General features: G+C 33.3%; 2 protein-coding genes across 3 annotated transcripts; one reads left to right on the forward strand and one right to left on the reverse strand.

Moving 5' to 3' along the window:
• Positions 1-7,521: 7,521 nt before the first annotated feature.
• Positions 7,522-12,304, forward strand: LOC110038322 (probable cinnamyl alcohol dehydrogenase 6; the record flags this gene model as incomplete). The annotated part of the gene is given in 7 exon segments (XM_020743125.1): positions 7,522-7,656; positions 7,774-7,887; positions 10,577-10,804; positions 10,871-11,114; positions 11,117-11,167; positions 11,642-11,795; positions 11,892-12,304. Coding segments are annotated over 7 exon segments (1,095 nt in total). The 3' UTR covers positions 12,101-12,304.
• Positions 7,920-14,812, reverse strand: LOC110038323 (uncharacterized protein C227.17c). 2 transcript variants are annotated; one of them, XM_020743127.1, is made up of 3 exons: positions 14,588-14,812; positions 14,416-14,497; positions 7,920-8,368 (listed from the first exon to the last, which is right to left on the reverse strand). In XM_020743127.1, the coding sequence occupies exons 1-3, from the start codon at positions 14,768-14,770 to the stop codon at positions 8,361-8,363; spliced, it is 273 nt and encodes a 90-aa protein (XP_020598786.1). In that variant the 5' UTR covers positions 14,771-14,812; the 3' UTR covers positions 7,920-8,360. The 2 variants fall into 2 exon arrangements, with proteins under 2 accessions (XP_020598786.1, XP_020598785.1); XM_020743126.1 differs by lacking the exon at positions 7,920-8,368 and having other exon boundaries at positions 14,071-14,497.
• Between the last annotated feature and the right edge of the window lie 5,298 nt (positions 14,813-20,110).

A 20,110-nucleotide genomic window follows, 5' to 3' on the forward strand; every position in this document is an offset into this window, starting at 1 on the left:
TATATATATATATATATATATATTCTTATATCTTTGTGTGTTTAGAATTATATGAGGCTTGTGTAGTGGGATTTGAGCATGATTTAGGTAATATTAGAAGGTGGATGTATTAGATTTAGAGGAGGTGAAGTATGAAACACGATGGTTGGAAGGTAGGAGAGGAGTGAAATGGGGAGATGTACAGAAGTATCTAAGGTATTCGTACGTTGTGATCTCATCGTTGCCTTCCCAGGCACAAGGTAAGGAGCAAGAAGATGGTAGGCAATGGTTTTGAGCAAAATCAGGAGAGGTGAAGTGAGGCTTACGAGCAGGACATGTGAAATGTATAAATGGGTTTTGAGATTTAATATAAATTTCAAGTTAATTTTAATTAGTTTAATTAATTAATTAATGACTCATCATTAATAAATATGTTATCAAACTAATCATAATTATATAAACTTGTTTAAAACTATTTATACTTAATTAAAATTTAGTTAAGTTTAGAATCTTTTAGTCGATTGCTAGCATTTGATGATAATATTGTTTAATAAACATTTATACTGGAGAGAATTTTATATATATGAGATTTTAGCAAGCATCGATAACGATATAACATAATTAGATATATTCTAATTATTTTACTCTAGTAATTAATTAATAATGGCATTTACATACATAACACTCAATTCCTATGTATTGACCATAGTTTAGAAAAAGGGCCGCCGGTTCGAGCGGTTTGACCGTGAAACGACCGAAGGTTCAGCTCCGAGTGGCCTAAAAACCGCCCCCGCATTGGATGGAACTGGCGGTCCAACCATTGAACTATCTGGAACCCGCGATACAACCGTTTAATTGATTTTTTTTTTAATTAGTGCTTGTTGAGTGATATTTTTTGGATTATAATATTTGATTGTCAGTCTTCTTTTTGAGAGTCATTTTAATTAGTTATTTAGTAGTATGATCTAGTCGTACACTTGATTATTGAAAATTTTATGAAGTTAATATGATCAGTACTTTTTAAAATAACATTTTTTGTAGTTATTTTAAATTAATTAATCATATTTGTATGAGTAAATTCAAATTGAGTTGTGTCATGGTTGACATGTTTAAGCTTAGCATCATCGGCAGCTCATCATGTTCTCTAGGGCTGTCAAAACAGCTCTTTGTTCGTGAACAACTTGTATTCGGCTCGTTCGCTAAGTTAACGAGCAGAACACGCAATTTTTGTGTTCGAAATATAAACGAACCCCCCCACAAACACGACACACCTATATATCTTTGATGATTAGTCTTTTTTAAAAATTTAATTGACTACAAGGCTACAAAGATTTGGAATCAATTAAAAGTGTTAATGTAGAAAATATAATAAAAATTATTAAATTAGATTCAAATGATGTTTTAAATCTTGACCCAATCCTTAACATCTGATGACTACGTGATTAGGGTTGTCAAAATGACTCTTTGTTCGTGAACGACTAGTGTTCGGCTCGCTAAACAAACGAGTTGAACACAAACACATATTTTGAGCTCGAAATATAAACCAGCTGAACACGAGCTGAGTCTAGGCTCGCTCCTGTTCGGCTCGTTTACACCCCTAATGTTCTCCTCATGTATCAATAAAAATATGAGATAATTACATACAAATCATCCGTATTTATAAATTAATCGTCCGGATAATTTTTTAAATAACAGAATTCATGTATTTGGACATGTCATGATCAAACTATTGTGAATTTGATAATAATAAAAAAAAGTATGACTTGGGGGTTTACCATGATTTTTGATATTTTAGTGTGAATTTGAAAATTGGATGAAAAATGGTGGTTGATTTCTAAATAGCAAGTTCTACTTTTAAACAAGTTTTACAATTCCAAATATTTTTGCAAGAAAATTGCATGGCGGCTGAGACAAAGAAGAAAATATTGCGGACGTTGTACGTCTGGAAGACCAATCACGTGGCATCACATCGTCATACATCTCATCTATGTAGTACGTTGTGATTGGTCATCCCGACGTGCAGACGTGGTCATTCGTCCCTTGGAATTCAAACCCTGGTTTCTTGAATAAATATGGACCAGCGGACCGGCGGACCGGTGGTAGTTCTGTAAATTTTAAAAATATGATGACTCGAGTCATGACGCGGCAAAAGAGTTGGCCCGCTCAGATGCAGACAGCAGAAGACGTTGCAACCACTTTGTTTGCCCTTCTTTATTAGTTTTGACTAAAAAAAACATTGAGGATATTTCCATGCAAACCATTAAACATTTTGTTATTTATAAACCTAACACATAGCTTGTTATTTTTTAGCCATTACACGTGAATCACATGTGATGAATAAAGCACAGGAGCAGAAGAGAAGTAAATGCAAAGGGCCAGAGATGAAAGAGATTGGGTACAAGGACAGAAAAATATAGGATAGAATAATGGTTTGCTTTGTTTGAAGAAGGGGCTCATTCACATTTAAGCATTCATATTTGGTGGATACAATCGAGTGGGTGCTCACCTGAGTTTGGCAAAGTTGTTGGTACTCATTGTTCTTGGCATTCACTTTATTTCTATTCGTATTCAGCCTTCGCATTCGGCCCTTCCACACGTAGCCATTTGCATTCGGTCACTCACATTCGGTCGGCGCTCAGTTGAGTTTGGTTGAGTTGGGTTGACCATCTTTGTCACTAAATATGTATAACAGTCAGATCCCTCCTTCCGTGTAATGGATGCAAGCCTTAAAGCAAAGAGGAGAATCAATATATTATAGACATGCATATAGTTCACCTAATCGATTTAGATTTCTAATCATTTTTATTTATATTGTTTTTATTTGCTACAAAACCAATAGAACAGTAATAGCAAACACATATATGGGCTAGAGTCCTCAGGGCACCAGGCCCCAGGCATCTAGTCATGCTTATATTTGGGGCAAGAGCTAGCATGACAAAAACCCATAGAAAATTCGCTAGTTAATTTCATTTTATTTTTTTGTAACCCAAGACTTTAGCCATCTATAGAAAATAGTGTTAGTGTAATAAATATAGACATAACATCTAGTTTATGCATAAAGCAACTAGCCAAGGTTTCCATCTAAAATGCAGAAAAGACAATGAATAAACTCATTCAATCAAAGCATGCAATCATAAAATAAAAGACACATAATTCACCATCGACTTAAACTATAATAGGTTACATTACTGGAAAATGTGCTAAAACGGACAAAAAAACATATGGTAAAATCGATCTGCATAATTTGTGACGACATAACAACACGATCTGCCATTGCTTATAAACAATAATTTTTTTCCGACGGTTTTAATTATTACCGACATGTTAGGTCGTTGGTTTTAAAACAAATATTAACTGATGGTCATATTGCGTCGATTATAAACGAACCCGCCATTTGGCGGGGTGCTAACCAATGTCTTTTTTTAATAAGCAACAGTTTTATCCATCGGTAATAATGTAAATTACTAGCAGTCTAGCGACTGTTTATGTTTGGGTTATTTGCTACATCATAACTATAGATTTGCTGTAAGTTATCAACAACAATTTTTTTTTTCAATGATTTTATTATTATCGACGCAATAAGCTTTTGGTTATATTCAAATCTTGACCTACGACTATATGTCGTCGGTTATCTTCAAACCCGCCATCTGATGGGAGATTAATTTTTAAGGGATTCTGTTTCTATTAATCATTATGTCCATGAAGGTGATATTTGTTTTATTGACTCAATATTTTTCTAATGAAGATATTGAAATGATTTTCATTTCTATTAGCTCTAATAAAGTTAATGTAGAAAATAAATTTATTTCAAAAATTTTTAATGATGCATGGGGTATTGCTGGCTGAAATAATTATTAATCATTTTTTATCACTGCTAAACTCCCTCATAGAGTCAAACATTATGTTATTGTGTTTATACTTAAAATATCTGATGTTAAAGCTTTTTCTGTGTATCTTCTTTTTTTTATGTACTACTGATATCAATAAATATTTTGATAAGGTTAATAAATATTTTTTGTATAAAAGATTACAAAGGATATATATTCTGAGTAATTTCATTAAATGTATTGATGCTTGTACTTTTGATTTTAATTTTTAAGTTAATAATAATAGTGAACAAAAAGACTTTTTCTTTTTTGAGGTTAAGGCATGATTGTCCTCTCTTCTCTTATCTATTTGTTATCATTATGGATTCTCTTTATGTTATGTTTGATATCATTTGGCTGAAGATAATTGTGTTAATGCTATAAGTCATTGAGTTTATACTGATGATATTCTTACTTTTAGTACGTCTGATTCTCAACATATCAATTTTATTTCTAAATATGTCATTGCATTTTCTAAAAATTTTTTTAGTTATCTTTAATAGCATACTTATAATTTAGGTTGTTTACCTATAAAATCTTTATCATAAGATTACCTTAGTGTAACTATAAAACCTTCTAAGTTGGTTTTTGTTGATTGTCATAAGCTTATTGAAAAAATTCATATTTGGTTTGCTGGTTGAAGAAAAATATTTCATTTGTTTTGGTATATTTTAATCAACTACATTTACTATTTGAAGTTTTGTTATTGGTTGTGTTCCACCTTATTACTTAAAGGTCCAAAGAAAATGATTTATACTGTAATCTCTAAGTTTTTTTTTCTTAATATCAATCATATTATAGAGTCATACTATTTCATGGAATAAAATTACATTGCCTAAGCAAACTAGTTGTTAAGTTACGTGTTCCTTCTCTTAATTCTATAAATATTATGTGAAAAATTAAAATTATTTGGAAATTTTATAACTCTTATTTTTATTTGAGAGATTGAATTTTTAATCATTGCAATTTTTTAGTAATATTCATTACATATCTACTCTTTTTTGGAAAAATCTCATCAAATTTGTTAATAAGTTCAGAAGTGCCTTAAGTTTCAAAATTACTGATGATTGTCTCATGCTTTTTTATTTTAATCCTTTCTTTGATGGGGTTTCTCTTGAAGAGCATTTTATGATTTTTGTTTTGGTGGTTTGATTTTTCTTTTAATTTGAAACATAAGGATACTATTCATAATGATTGTTAGAAATTTTCTTAAAATCATAATGCTCTAGATTTTTAAATTTAAACTAATAGTAAAATTTATATTACCAATGGCCTTACTTGGCAAAATAATGATTATGAATATTCTCATAAAATTATTTGTCTTTTTCTTAATGTCTTTTATCCTTCTGTTTATCAGTTTAATTTGATTTGGTTTAAAGGATTTTCTTTAAAGTATACTCTTTTCATATGAAAAATTATTAATTAGAGGATTTAAAACTTATGATATTCTCTCTTTAAGAGAGATGAGTGTTAATTTTGCTTGTATTTTATTTTCAAATAAGTTTGAAACACGTGACTATCACTTTTTTGAATGTCATTTTTCTCACTTGTTTCTTAAAAGATGTTTGTCTGGTGATAATTTTTTCATTACTCCTAGTAATATTTTTCAGGTCCTTTTTCATTTTGATTGTTTATCTTGTAAAATTCATAGGCACTTTTATCTTTTGTCTTTACAAGTTATTGCTCATGTTATTTGGCATGAGAGGAATTCTATGATTTTTAGAAATAATCCTACATTTGACAATTTTAATATTAACCATATTCATTAGTTGATTATTTTTAAAAGTAGAAAATAAAAATTTAAAAACTTTATTCCTGATTTTATCAAGAATCTCTACAATTTTGAACATTTTATTTATTTTGTTTTGTTTTATATTACTTGCTAGATTTGGTTGTGTGGCTTTATTTTTATTTTTTCTTGTGCTTAATTTTTATTATAGTTTCCTTCTTTCTTTCTTTTTGAAGTCTCAACCATTCATTATTATATATTTAGTTCTGTTACATATATATTTAGTGTTCTTGGGTGGAGATTTCATTTTGTTATTCTTAGTTTTTTGCTCTGTCTATAATCCTTGCTTAGGATTTGGCTAATTTTTTTATATTTTTTTTCTAGTATGTTTAGATGCTAATTTGGTCTTATGTGTTGCTTTATTTTATTTTTGATTATCTTGCTGTTATTTTTTTGTTTTTATTCTGTTCTGGTTTGGTGTTTTTTTTTTCTTTATTATAGAGTTTTTTTAATTTTTTCTTGTTGGTAGATTTTTGCTGCTCTTTTTTGTTTCTATTGGAAGTTGTTCAGGTTTGGATTTTGGTACGTAGATTCTTTATTGTTGTACACTTATTTTAGGTTTTAGTTTATGTTTATCTTTGTCTGTTCTTAGAAACTGGTAGGATCTTAGGTGGAGATTTCATATTGTTTTTCTTTGTTGTTGCTTGGTTTTTCATTTTTCATTGATTATTTTTGGTTTTGAGTTATGAACTTATCTAAAATCATACCTTAGCATTCCCCTATCAATGCATTGATATTTTTAAATTTTTTTTGTTGATGATCCTTTTTGTTTATATTATATTCTTACAGATATGAACAATTTCTATTCTTGTTATTTTATTTTTTGGCCATTTTTGGGTTGAGCTATGATGATTTAAAGTTATATATTAAAATCTAACCATAAGTTTGAATATTTATGGCATTTTTTATTTATTTTAGATATTCATCATTTTTGGAAGAAGTTTTAATATTTTTCTTAAAAGTAAGTTTCTAAGCTCATATTTTTAGTTTGAGCTTTGTTTATTTTAAAATGCAATTGTATTTTTTTGAATATTTATAATCTTTGGATTTTAAATATTCATATTACATAGATGTTATGTTAATGTTTAATTGGGCTATTAATTATTTGTGGTTTAGTGGATTATCTTTCTCTGTTTCCTTGTGTTGTTCTTCTTGTTAGTTTTGTCTGTTTTTTTTTTTTTTTTGTAGGATAATGAGATTTTTCCATATTTGAGTACTTACATGACCGCTGTTGTACTCTTGCATTGTTGATCATCTTCCTTCTAACAAATTCTTCTTTTGGGTTTCCATTGGTGTCTTCTTCCGACTAATGTTCATCTCTAGATCTATTAAAGCTACTTCGATATTCATTCTTCGAGGTGTTGATTCTTCATGTGGCAATCTTGTTTGATCATCTTTGAATCTCTTCTTTTGTTGTTTCTTCTTAATTAAGATTGCTAGCATTGTTGATTTTTTTATTGTTTTTCTTATTTTTTTGTGTTATATATATATTTTTTAAATTTTGAAGTCTCTTTCTTAGGCAAGTCCCTAATCTTTTCCCAAAAAAAAAAAAAAAAAAAAAATTTAAAAAATTCCAACAAAATTGCAAAACAGCCCCTCATATTTTTATTTTTATAAGTAGAAGATACTGTGACTGCCAAGTCGTGTCAACGCAAGAAATTAATCCCGCATAATTAGGTCCCATATGAACAGGAGAACCAAACAGAAGAGAAACAGGCAAACCCGCAGAAACATACAGTAACGACGGGTAGGTAGCCGTTAGGAATTCAAACGCCAGATTCTGCAATAAATCCGGACCGTTGCCATGCTTATTACTTTTTAGATTATTTCAAATCAGCACTATAAATACATCACTACAGACGAATAGAGCTGCAGAAGCAAGATTAGAGAGAGAGAGAGAGGGAGGGAGGGAGAGAAGGTTTGGAAGATGACAGAGACGACGCCTAATCACACACAGACTGTGAAAGGATGGGCAGCACTGGATTCTTCGGGGAAGATAACTCCATTTGTCTTCAAGAGAAGGTGTTCTTTCTCGCTCTGCCATTCTAAACATATATATATATATATATATATATATATTTGTAAATATATAGCTTGATTTTGTAAATTTCTTTTGTTTTTGTTGGTAAATGAAAATAGGAGGAACGGGGCAGAGGATGTAACTATAAAGATATTGTACTGTGGGATGTGCCACACTGATCTTCATTATGCTAGAAATGATTGGGGAGTCACCACCTTCCCGGTTGTTCCAGGGTACTCCTCTCTCTCTCTCTAACTTTCTCTCTCATCAAAGTTTTTAGTTTTGAGTATAATTCATCACAATTTGTGAATAAATTTCTTAAATTTGAATGAGAATATTGATATTACAGCAGTTTTTGTAAGTTTCTGTTAAATACAAGAAAATATTAGATGTTTTACACCCTCCTCCTAATAGGAGGAGAGGGAGGGGGGAGAGAGAGGGGGGAGCGATTCGGGGGTATTTAGAAAATATCAATATGGGTGATATTTTGCCCTGTAATACCACCAATACTATCAAAATATCATCATATTCAGGCAAAAATTTCACATAAATGAGTTCAGAGTCCAACGGCGACTCATAGCAAGCGAGCCCCAGAAATTTTAACACTGACCCTGGCTGGCGTGCACCCCACCATTAAACTCCGGATGTATTTTAACGTCTGGATGTAAATATTTCTCCAAATTCAGACTCATTCACACATATCTCATTATTTTTCTGTCAAATGCAACAAGAATTTTAGTAAAAAGTAGTAGAAATAAGTTTCTCCAATTATGACTTCTAATGAGAGGCATATAACTATTTATCCTGATTATTCATATTTTATTTGGGGCATTTACATCCATACCACCCAATTCTTATGTATTTACATACCTAACATCTACATTTAGTTTTCACATAACTCCAATCAAATCTTTCATATTACAAAAAAAAAAAAAAAATGACGAGTCATGCATACTGTAGTTGTTGATCTCGTCCGTGATAAGATTGGTGTAGTTCTAGTGACGGATAAAATTAGAGAGTCACTTAGGGTCTGTTTGGGGCAGCTGCAGCTTATCCAGCTTCTGCTGATAAGCAGCTTATCCTGATAATCTGCTGATGAACAGCTGATCCGGATAAGCTGACTAGCTGTTTGGTTTGTGCGTTTGGAAAACAACTAATTCTGGATAAATGACTATTTTGCCCCTGTTCTGTATAAGCTATTTAGCTGTTTGATATGTGTGTTTTATAAGCAGCTTCTTTATAGATTTTTTTAGTTAAATGACCAATCAGTCACGCAGAATTTATAATTTTCTCAACAAAATTGAAGTTCAAATGTTAAGACACGAAAATACAAAAGAGTTGAGAAAAAACTGTTCGGCAAGGTTGGAGAAATATTGCATTAATCCTGCTCAAAACCTTCTGCAAAACAGCCTCTTGAGTTGAGAAAAAACTGTTCGGCAAGGTTGGAGAAATATTGCATTAATCCTGCTCAAAACCTTCTGCAAAACAGCCTCTTAAAAATGAAAAAATTTTTTGGTCAGGAGTCCTAATATTGTCGTAAAGCAAGCAACAAGCATCCCCTAGAGAAAACATGGGTAAGAAAATTGGAGGCTCGGTGTAACCTTATCTCCATCACCAAGCAGATCCACCCGCTATCTCTACACCAACGATGCACAGAGAGCGGTTTCCCGTAGAAGAATGGGCCATCCAAGCTGCTTCGACGCCAAAGCAAGAGAAGCATTGCGATCTCTGAAGCACCCTCGGAAGCATTCCTAAAGCGGATTATGATCGCCTTCCGTGATGGATTTCATCGTCACTGCCCAATTAGAGGAGCGCTCGTTGGAAGGATTAGGTCAAAGTAATCAACGGCCATGAAGGAGCCTGGCATTAGACCATCCTCCATATGCCTCATACTTGAGGGCACCGGAGCAACAGCCACGTAAATGCCCATGATTTTCCTGCCGCGTGCAAAGAAGATGGAGGAGCGGATAGGGCAGAGGACGAACAGGGCACGGGAGACGCTGAGGGCACCGGAGTAATATTTTGCGAATGAAACGCGGACCGCAGGGTCATCCCCACGGGCCGCGTGCTTCACAAATACAAAACGGCGATTTTGGATAAGCTATGAAAACGCGCCAAACAAACGGTGAGGCGGCGTTTTCAAAACGCCGCCCGCACTTATAAGCTGTCTGAAACAGACCCTTAGATGGTTTGGTCACATTAAACATCGACCAACTGATGATCCAATTAGAAGAGTAGATATGACACTGTATAGGACGCAATTGAGAAAAGGGATTCATGTAGCGGACCCCAATTGGTGAGAGATAAAGGTTTTGTTGTTTTCGTTTATGATTTTGGCTCATCTCCCTGAAGAGACAGGCCAGATGGAATTGCTGGGATTATGACCTGTCAAAATATCACAAACATTTTGGCAATCAATCCGTTTTCACCTTTTTTCTTAGCTTTATAGATCAAATATGCAAATTATTTTAATAATCATAACATTTTCATTAAAAAAATTCTTTAAAATCTTACATGCATGCCTCACAATTCGCATTTTCACATCCAACCCCTATTTTTTCATAATAATATTCATAATACTTTAGGGCCATAAATCTAAACATGAAAATACATTATTTAGATATGTACAAAATTGAAGTTAAATCAAAATACTTACATGCATGCCCTCAATTCCTATACAATTACATATTTAACATCTAAATTGCATTTTTTTACATTTGAACCACTCAAATCTTTAACATCATATTAAGCCATTTTCTAATGCTAAAACGTGAATAAGATTGATTTTTTTGATGTAATCCTAAAAATTTGAGTGTTCTGTATGTAATTATAAAATCTTGTAACAGACATGCAAATACATGAAACTTATGTGGTATGCATGTAAAAACCCAAATTTCAACCAAAACTAACCATTCTTCACAGGCACGAGATCACAGGAATTGTCATCACCGTGGGAGAAAATGTGAGCGAATTCAAGTTAGGCGACAGAGTAGGCGTCGGTTGCCTCGCAGCCTCTTGCCTTAAGTGCGACATGTGCTTGGCCTACGAAGAGAACTACTGCAGTGAAATCCAGCTCACCTATGGCGGCATCTACTGGGATGGAAGCCTCACATATGGCGGCTATTCCACCATCATCGTCTCCCACAAACGGTACGCCATCATTCAAACCCTGCCCATGAGTCCCAATTGCCACTCCTAACCCATTCCACCCAATAGGTTTGTGGTGAAGATTCCGGAAAACTTACCGATGGACTCGGCGGCGCCGCTGCTTTGCGCGGGGATCACCATGTTCAGTCCCATGAAGCAGAATGGGATGCTGGAGCAGCCTGGTAAGAGGCTCGGCATCGTCGGCCTCGGCGGTCTCGGTCACGTCGGTGTCAAGCTTGGGAAGGCTTTTGGACTGCACGTGACGGTGATTAGCACGTCGGCGTCCAAAGAGGATGAGGCAAAGCGTCGGCTTTTTTTTGTGGTGCTGATGATTTCATCATCAGCACCAAGATGGAGCAAATGGAGGTGATTGTCACTTTCTGGAGTAAATATTACGTGCGGTATTCATATGTGTTGATTGGTGATATGGGGCGATATGCAGGGTCTGTTTGGGACTGTTTTATGTCTATTTTGCTTCTCAGACCGTCACTACAGTTCTGTTTAAAGAATTGTTTTCTTGCTGCTTTTAAAAATTTCTGTGGTAAAAAAATATTTTTTTCAACTTGAATTGTTAAAATGTGGTGGCTGCCAAAAAACTGCGGTCTAACTTTTTGAAAGTAAAATAAATTTCTAATAGCCACCGCGATTTTTTAAAAAATAGGTTTCTTCTGCAACAGTTTCACAGTAATTTCTTCAAACAGCTGGTGTGAATACCACTTCAATGCCATCAATCCGCACTTAGTTCGGCCGCACGTAATATGCATACTACACTTTGTTATTATCTTCAATCGTAAGTGGTTTTAATTAGAAGTTTAAGAGAGATTTGGATATCTTGTGAAGGCGAAGAGAAAAAGTCTGGACTACATCCTGGACACAGTATCAGCTCATCACCCGCTTGGGCCTCTCCTGGAGCTCCTGAAGGTCGGAGGAACGCTGGTGCTCGTTGGTGTTGCAGAGAAACCTCTTCCTCTCCCCTCCTTCCCGCTCTTATTCTGTAAGTTAATTTACATTTAAAGTTTGATGTAATCACACAAATAATCACATATAATGAGCAGTAGTACTAAGAACACTTGTGATTTGGGTTACTTAGCGAAGAGGAAGGTGGTGGGGAGCTTGATAGGTGGGATGAAGGAGACGCAGGAGATGATGGATTTGTGTGGGAAGCACAACATAACATGTGATATTGAGACTGTGAGGCCGGAAGGAATCAATGAGGCCATGGAAAGGCTGGCTAAGAACGACGTGCGCTATCGATTTGTTATAGATATTGGTTCATCTTCCAGCAATGGCGTCGCTTAGTTTGTTTGTGTTCTGAGGTGAGATTGATGTTTTTCGTATTGTTGATTGGCCTTGGGATGTTTTCATGCGATAAGCTTTCGAGTATTGTTGTTGTTATTATTATTTCTGCTTTTATGATATGTTACCGTAGAGAGATGCAGTTTTGATGTGATGGTATGTCGTATAAATCTTTAATAATAAGTTCCATCTGTAGGTTCTTATTAATAATGCATCCGATAATCGACATTTGCATTCATACTTTAAATTTGTCATTTTTTGCATACATGCCCTACTAATTGATCCTTTGATTAAAACCCTACTACAAAAAAGTGATCACTAGAGGGTGTATTAGCAAAATAATCTCATGGGGGTCAAAACATTGGAGCAACAACAACAACAAGCCTTTATCCCCCACTAAGTGGATTTGGCTACATGAATCCTTTTTCTCCATGGTGTCCTATTCTGTGTTATATTTTCATTTAAATCTAATAGATTAACATCATTTATTATAGAATATGCCAAAGCCTTTTTAAGTTTACCTCTGTTTTCTTAACATAAGTTGAATCTAAAACATTTAATCACCTAATCAGATCAAGTATGGTTGACGTTTAATGTGACAAAATCATCTAAAACAACTCTCAAACCTTATCTGCAACAGGAGCTACACTAACCCTTTCACGGATAGATTCGTTTCGCATTTTATCTCTTAAATGTCAAGCCACTCATCTTTCTAAACATTCTCATCTCAGCAACATTTAACTTTATTTTATGCTTCTCTCATAGGCTATTTTCGTGTCATGATTTTTTGACAAAAACTTTACATTGATTGTCGACTACCTAACGCAATCTTGTAATTTTCGCATCTGGAACTTGGGACCCAACAATGACAGTGTTGGTCAAAACTTTTGATTACATAAGAAAAAATAAAAGAAAAAAAGCAAAACCCCAACTAGAGGGTTAGAAAAAAAAAATTAATTAATTTCAATAATTCACCAAAAAATTAACTAACATGTTAAATATTAGTAATTAAATAATTAAATTAATTAACATATTAGTGATTATTAATTATACTTTTTTCAATTAATAACATGTTAGTAGTTATTACAGTTTAGTTAATTTTATAAGAAATATAATTTTTTTCTTTAAGAAAATAAAAAATATCCAATCAAACATATTTTATATATATATTTTTTTATTTTTAAAAACATATAAATCATTACAATAACAAGCGTGTTTTCTAAAAAAAAAATAAATAAAACAAAAACAAAACAAACTAAAAACAAAAAATAAAAATAGAAAAAGCAAAAATAAAAAGTGATCCCAAAGAGGGCATTATTTTTTAAAAAAATTATGAATTATGCATGATATTTAATAAATGCTCACAAAATATATAATAAATTAAGAAAATATACTATACATGCTTATGTGATAAAAAGAATTGAAAAAATATATGGCATGTGAGTATTCATTTAAAGATTATAAGCTTTTTTTTTTTTCTAAAATATGGAAAATGCTGAAGATAATTTTGCTTAAAATAAGTCACCATTTCTAATAAATATCCTGATACAATAGAGAGACATCAATCAATACATAGGAGGTGATGCTAAACTAATTGATTAAATCATCCAAAATGATATATTACTCTTTTGGTTACAGAAAAATTGAACGAAATGATAAACCATTTCACTATAAGAGAATCAGATAATTTATGAATTACACTAATGGCTTGGAGCTTCAGGTGCAGCTACTATTAAGCAGTCTGGGGCTGATTTACATAAAAATCACCCAATTCCTATGTAATTGCATACCTACTAAATAAACTTCAATTTTTACATTAATACCACCCAGATCTTTCAAATCATATAAAAAATACCACTATTTTAACTTTTTAAAAATTGAAATATATTTTTTCATGCATAGATAAAGTAACGCGTAAAAAATTGAAGTTTGGGCATTAGGTATGTAATTACATAGGAATAGGGCTGTGAATTTAGCTTGAAGATCATTAATCGCTCGAAAATTGATTCAAATTTTGGCTCAGATCGAGATCGGATCAAAATAAATAAGCTGAACTACGAGAAAAAATTTTGGATCAGTTTTTTTTCGAGCCAATTTTAAGCCGACCACAACTTACACAGGAATTGAGTGGTATGTATGTAAATCCTTAAAAAAAATCTGAGAATGTTTGGGTAACTTTGGAGGAGCTTCCTAAAGGAAATTATAACTCTCATAAAGAATGAGTGGAAACATAGTATTCTAATGAAGAAATAAGCATGGAGATTAAGCATCAGGTTTAGGTTTGGTATCAGATATATCAAAGAAATGATGATACATACGCCACCAGTTCTCTGATGCTTCCTCCACCGTCCGATAAGTCCATATGTGTGATTTCGATTTCTCTCGAGCTTGCAGTATTTTCTGCAAATAAAAAAAAAAGGTGAAGATGATCAACTAATTAATAATCATGAAAATAACTACTAATAAATACATTCTTCTACAAATTCTCACCTCAACTTCATCTGGCCTTTTTGTTTTAAGAGCCAGGCAGTCAAAAAGTGAACTCCATTTTTCAGAGCAATTGTCAAAATGCCCATATCTATAGTATTGCTCCATCTGGTGAAATGGTGCTGCGCAGCAGACGGCTAATAGTTTCAATAATTGAAGGAAGATTTGCAATACCACGTAATTCATATGTTTTTACATATCAAACACCTAAACTTTAATTTTCACACATATGCCACCTTATCTATGCACGAAAATGTGTATTTCACATTTCAAAAGATTAAATATTGTATTGTTTTATGTGATACGTAATAGTTGAGTGGTATAAATGTAAAAAATAAAGTCGAGTGTTAGACATGTAAATTCACTAGAGTTGGGAAGTATGTATGTAAATGCCATACCATGTAAATGCCCTCAGAAGAAAACAATAGGAAAAAGGTAGGAAAATATACATACAAACCAATCAATTCTTATGTGTTTTTACATACATGCATACCTAAACTTCAATTTTAACATATCTAACACCTAAACTTCAATTTTTACATACATGCATACCACCTTACCTAAGTATGAAAAAGTGTGTTCCGCTTTTTAAAATTTAAAATGGTGGTATTTTTTGTGCTAAGAAAGATTTGGCTGGTATAAATGTAAAAAGAAAACTTTACGTGTTATATATGAAAATACATAGGAAATTGGTAGTACGCAAGAAATGCATAAGAAATTGGTAGTATGTATATAAATACCCCAATAAAGTAAAGCAGAACACAACATTTCCAATGTCAATTGCACATCATAAAATGCTGAGAAAAATAGATACTAAAGGCCGAATCCAGTATATTAAGCTAGCCAGCAACAGAAGGCGGTTGGCGGGTGGTGGAAACAGCTATAGTTCACAATGATTTCAGAAAGTGGCCAAATCTGGACAAATACACTAGAAATGAACAAAAGGTTGTGTTTGGAATTCACTGAAATTTTATTCTGCATTCTATTTTCCTCAAACTAAATACTTTGGGTTTGTTTGGGATCACTTTTGTTTTCGTTTTTGCTTTTTATTTTAAAAAGATGTTTGTTTGGTGCATTTTTTGAATGTTTTTATTTTTTATTTTTAAAAGCAAATTAGCTTGCTTTTAAAAATACTCAAAATATCTAAAAAATTGTTTTAAGTATTTTTGAAAATAATTAAACAAGCTATGCTACTATACCAAACATGTTTTGTTTCAAATCAAAAGATAAATAAAATAAAATAAAAATAATAAATAGAAAATAAAATATAAAAGTGACACCAAAAGACCCCTTAATTTTGCAAAAAACTTGCATTCCAAATTCAGTGCCCTGATTTTGCAGGAAAACAAACGGTCCCTAACCATAAAAGCTTTCTTTCATAAGCTAATGCTTCCAATTACAACACTGAATGAGACTTCATGAGAAGCTTAATCACAGATACAAATGCGGAATTAGGTGGCTGCGTTTACCATTACTGAACAAAATGTTTTATGAGGGGAAAAAGATTTAACATTAGAAACTATAGCATCTTCATTTAGCACCTTTCAAACTTCAAATTAAGAATCATTTTCTCACTAGTACGCTCAAAATGCAAGGCACTAAAATTTATGTTCATATAGCAGATATCTAGATCAACTTATTAAAATAGGAACAGAAACGAAACATAATCAGCTTCTTGAATGCTACCCTATTAATTCCTTTTCACCTCTACAATTCCACAGTGCTCTTTCCTCAGAGTCTCGTCGTGGCACTCAGGGTTACTAACTGAATCAATAGGACACATCGTCCTGATTAATATTCATTTGTAGATTTAAATCAATAACTGACAGTATTCGACCTCAAAAATCATAAACCCAGAAATAAGTATGCATAGGCTGAAAAAGACCAGGATGTCAAAATTATATGAACAAAACTAAGAACGAACCTACTCAGATTACGTTGAATATATAAACAGCAATATAAAACTTCTACATAGTTCACCTGAGATACGAAGAAAAGTTTAGCCCAACATGACTTTGATAACAAGTTAGAATAGATTTAGGATCGTCGACTTGGGGTCACTTAGAACTTTTGACGGAAATAATATAAGAAAATATATATTGCTTATAATACAAAATATATATTGCTTATAATGCTTATAATACAAATTGAGAGTAGACACCAAAGGTTGTGCATCGATATCTGCAACTCAAACACAAACTGACTTATACAGAAGAAAGAGCTGGCATAAAACCGGAAACTAACTCTACAAAACCATGGGTTTGCCCACTGATTTACAGAACCAGGGGCGGAAAGTAAATATTCGATGCAGAAAAAGATTCTCTATCAGACAAACATGTGGTGAAAAGGACTTCCATAGGACACAGGATAAGTGGGTGATCCCCACAAAGCATACATTTGAAAATAATATTACATACATTGAGTAATTGAATGGGCCAACTACTTCCACTAAACAACATTATGTAGTCCTTTTTTCGTCAGCAACATGAGTGTGTTGAGCTCAGATTCATTGTGGTAGACATACGGTCCGAGGTCTTTGTACGAGTTGTCTTTTGTGGTATTGCATTTGCAATACAGGGAGTTTGTTTCGTATATTGTGCGTAGGATGTTGAGTTCCTCGATAACTCTTCCGACTTGTTCTTGCTCAATGGTCCTTGGTGCTCCTTGTAACCTTGTTCTAACATCAAGATTAACGGGGTGGTCAAAGCATGACCACAGTAATTCCCAATAAATGTAGCTGGTGTCCTTGACTTGTCCTGAATTGCAAGGGCGACCGTCTCTGAACCTCTGCCATCGTTCCTCAAATGCGGCTTTGTCCGTTTTGATTCTCCATTGGAAATCAGCTCTTAATACAATTTCTGAATATACTTCATTTACTTTATTCCGTCTTCCAGGATTCATTCTTCGGCTGAAAATATATTGTTAATTCTAAGATCACCTGCAACAAGAACAAAAGTTAGGCAAGAATATTGTTCCTTCCGTCAATATGCTCAAAGTGGACAGTGATCCCTAAGCCGTTAATGAAATCAGTAAATGATAGTCATCGCACTCTTGATAGTTTATTTTGGGTTGATTTATGATAAAAGAAGATGATGACTTCACAGTCGGTTCTCAAAGTAATTTCCGATTTATCCAAATAATGAATCTTCAAAAAATTCAAAGTTTCAAAAATTTCTGCATCTATGATGGATTTAATAATTGAGAATTTCCCACTAGCGTAGGCACAAATTCTTTCCGACGACTTTGAATCATTTTTTGAATTCTTCCATTTGCAGACACTACCCTATCCTTCCATACAACCATCAGTTTCTAAGATAATATATGCATGAGATTGTGGGATTTTGAGATTCAGGAGTTTTTGAACAAGATTTTTAATTTTTCGAACTAATGTTCAATCGTGTTCTTTCATCCTTTTGTCTCCATGGGGAGACATCTTTTGATATAATGGGCTAAGCAAAATGCCCAAATTGGGTATATATCCCCGTGCATAATTCAGAATTCCAAGTCACGATCTTAAACCCTGTTTTTCTTTCAAATTTTTATTAGGTAAGTCGGCGATTTTCCTGATAATATGTTGTTGAAGTTTAATCTTACGCTGCTTTATTACTGCACCAAGAAAATCTCTCCGTTACAGTAATTTTCATCTTGATTGATGAGAGCACAAACTCTTCTCTTTCCACAATTCCGAGAAAATTTTCCAAATGTATTATACGCTCCTCTTCCTCATTTTTGCTAAAAATGATTATATCATCAATGTAAACTGCAAGAAAATCCATGGAGCCTTTGAAACAATTATTCATCTTGCGTTGAAATATTGCTGGGGCGTTCTTAAATCCGAACGGCATTACAAGCCACTCGTATAGTCCAGTTGACACTGTAAAAGCGGTCCACTGAATAGAGTCTGAGTGCATAGCTACTTAGTGGAATCCACTTTTTAAGTCGAACTTAGAATAAATATTGCTATTGTCAATCTTTTTAATCAACGTATTAATGCATGAGAGAGAGTATTGATCTTTTTGCGTGTTGTCGTTTAGAGATCGGTAGTTGAAGACCATTCTCTCATTTCCTCTGATTTCCTTTTTCGTTTTTAGGTCAATGGTGACCTTAGAGTGAATTATAATAGCCATAGTTCTGTGTCGACTTGAACTTGGGCGAATGACCTTTAGATTAAGAAGTGTGTTTACGTGGTCTTCAAATTATGACTGCATGGCAGGAGTCACATGTTTCAATGGCTTATCTTGTATGGTGACATCTGGGTTAATGATATCAATCTTGCAGACGACTTTATTCTTAGACCAGTGTTGTAATGGGTTTTCACCAATATATCAATTACTTCTTAGTCTGCTCAACAGAGGTTGAAACTTTCGCGTAAATGCATTCTCTGCAAAGGTCCATCTGTATTCTAGAGGTTGTAATTCAAGGAAAAATTCGTAGTTCAAGTCGAGTTCATGAATTTGTTTTGCCTCGACTTCTACCTCAAAAGTTGTTGGAACATGGGTGATTTCTTTGTAAAAGATTACTGTGTTTCCTTCTACTCGCATGTCACAATGCAGATTTCTGATAAAGTTGCATCCGATAAGCATTTGGATGTCATATACAACGTATATTTCCATGCAAAAAATTAAAGAAATTCTGAAATTATGTTCGTCTATGTACATTTTTCCTTCCTTTAATTTCTTTTCGGATTTCGTAGTGGAGTTGACTCTAATGAATTTCACCTGATAATTTAGTTCTTCAATGACAGCCTTTAGGATATTGTCGATGTTGGCACAACATGTCGTAGCTCCAGTGTTAATAATTGCATTTATCTTGAATCGCTCAACTCCAGCAATCTCGAATGTGACTGTAACATTATACAGCCTACTCAACATCTTTATTAGATTTCTCTGTGCTTGCTCCTTCATGGATTCACACATCATTTTTGATCCGCTGACTTCCTCAGTAATGAACTGAGTCAAGTCCTCTTCATCTTCTTCTTTAATGATAGTTTTTCCTTTGTCGTGCATTGTTGACTCTTGCAGACTATTATTGAGCCGAACCTCCATATCAACTTATATCTTCACTTTTAACCTCTTTTTTGTTTCAACAAGATGGTCCACTTACTTGATCAATTCTTGTATTAAGGAGTCCTTTGATTGAAACTGTAGCAGAGTTAACTCCTTTATTTCTATGGTTAGGTAAAATTTGGCACATAATAGACACGCCGTTATTTTGCATAGTACACAGTGAATTCGTATATTTATATTTGTGACGATGGAATAGTACGTGCATCTGAAGTGATGTCCAACAATGGGCTTATTGAATTCCCACTGGTGGTTACATTTTTTCTGATATTCAGATATCTTTACTTTGTACCTCCAACCGAGGTCTTCTTTCTTCAACATATATCCAGTTTCTTCAACTGGACAATTTTCTAATGCTGAACGAATGTGCATTACAGTATTAACGCCTCCTCCTTCTGATATAGAACATATTGCATCCAAAGGATCTTCATCAAATCCTACGGATAACACATCATAATCTTCT

The sequence above is a fragment of the Phalaenopsis equestris genome, unplaced genomic scaffold (genome assembly GCF_001263595.1).
Source record: "Phalaenopsis equestris unplaced genomic scaffold, ASM126359v1 Scaffold232490, whole genome shotgun sequence".
NCBI lineage: Eukaryota > Viridiplantae > Streptophyta > Magnoliopsida > Asparagales > Orchidaceae > Phalaenopsis > Phalaenopsis equestris.

Coding starts and splice junctions, on each gene's coding strand:
- LOC110038323 (XM_020743126.1), bottom strand. CDS start 14,770: ATGAATTACGTGGTATTGCAAATCTTCCTTCAATTATTGAAACTATTA. Junction 14,498..14,587: donor AAAGGCCAGATGAAGTTGAG/GTGAGAATTTGT, acceptor TTTTATTTGCAG/AAAATACTGCAAGCTCGAGA.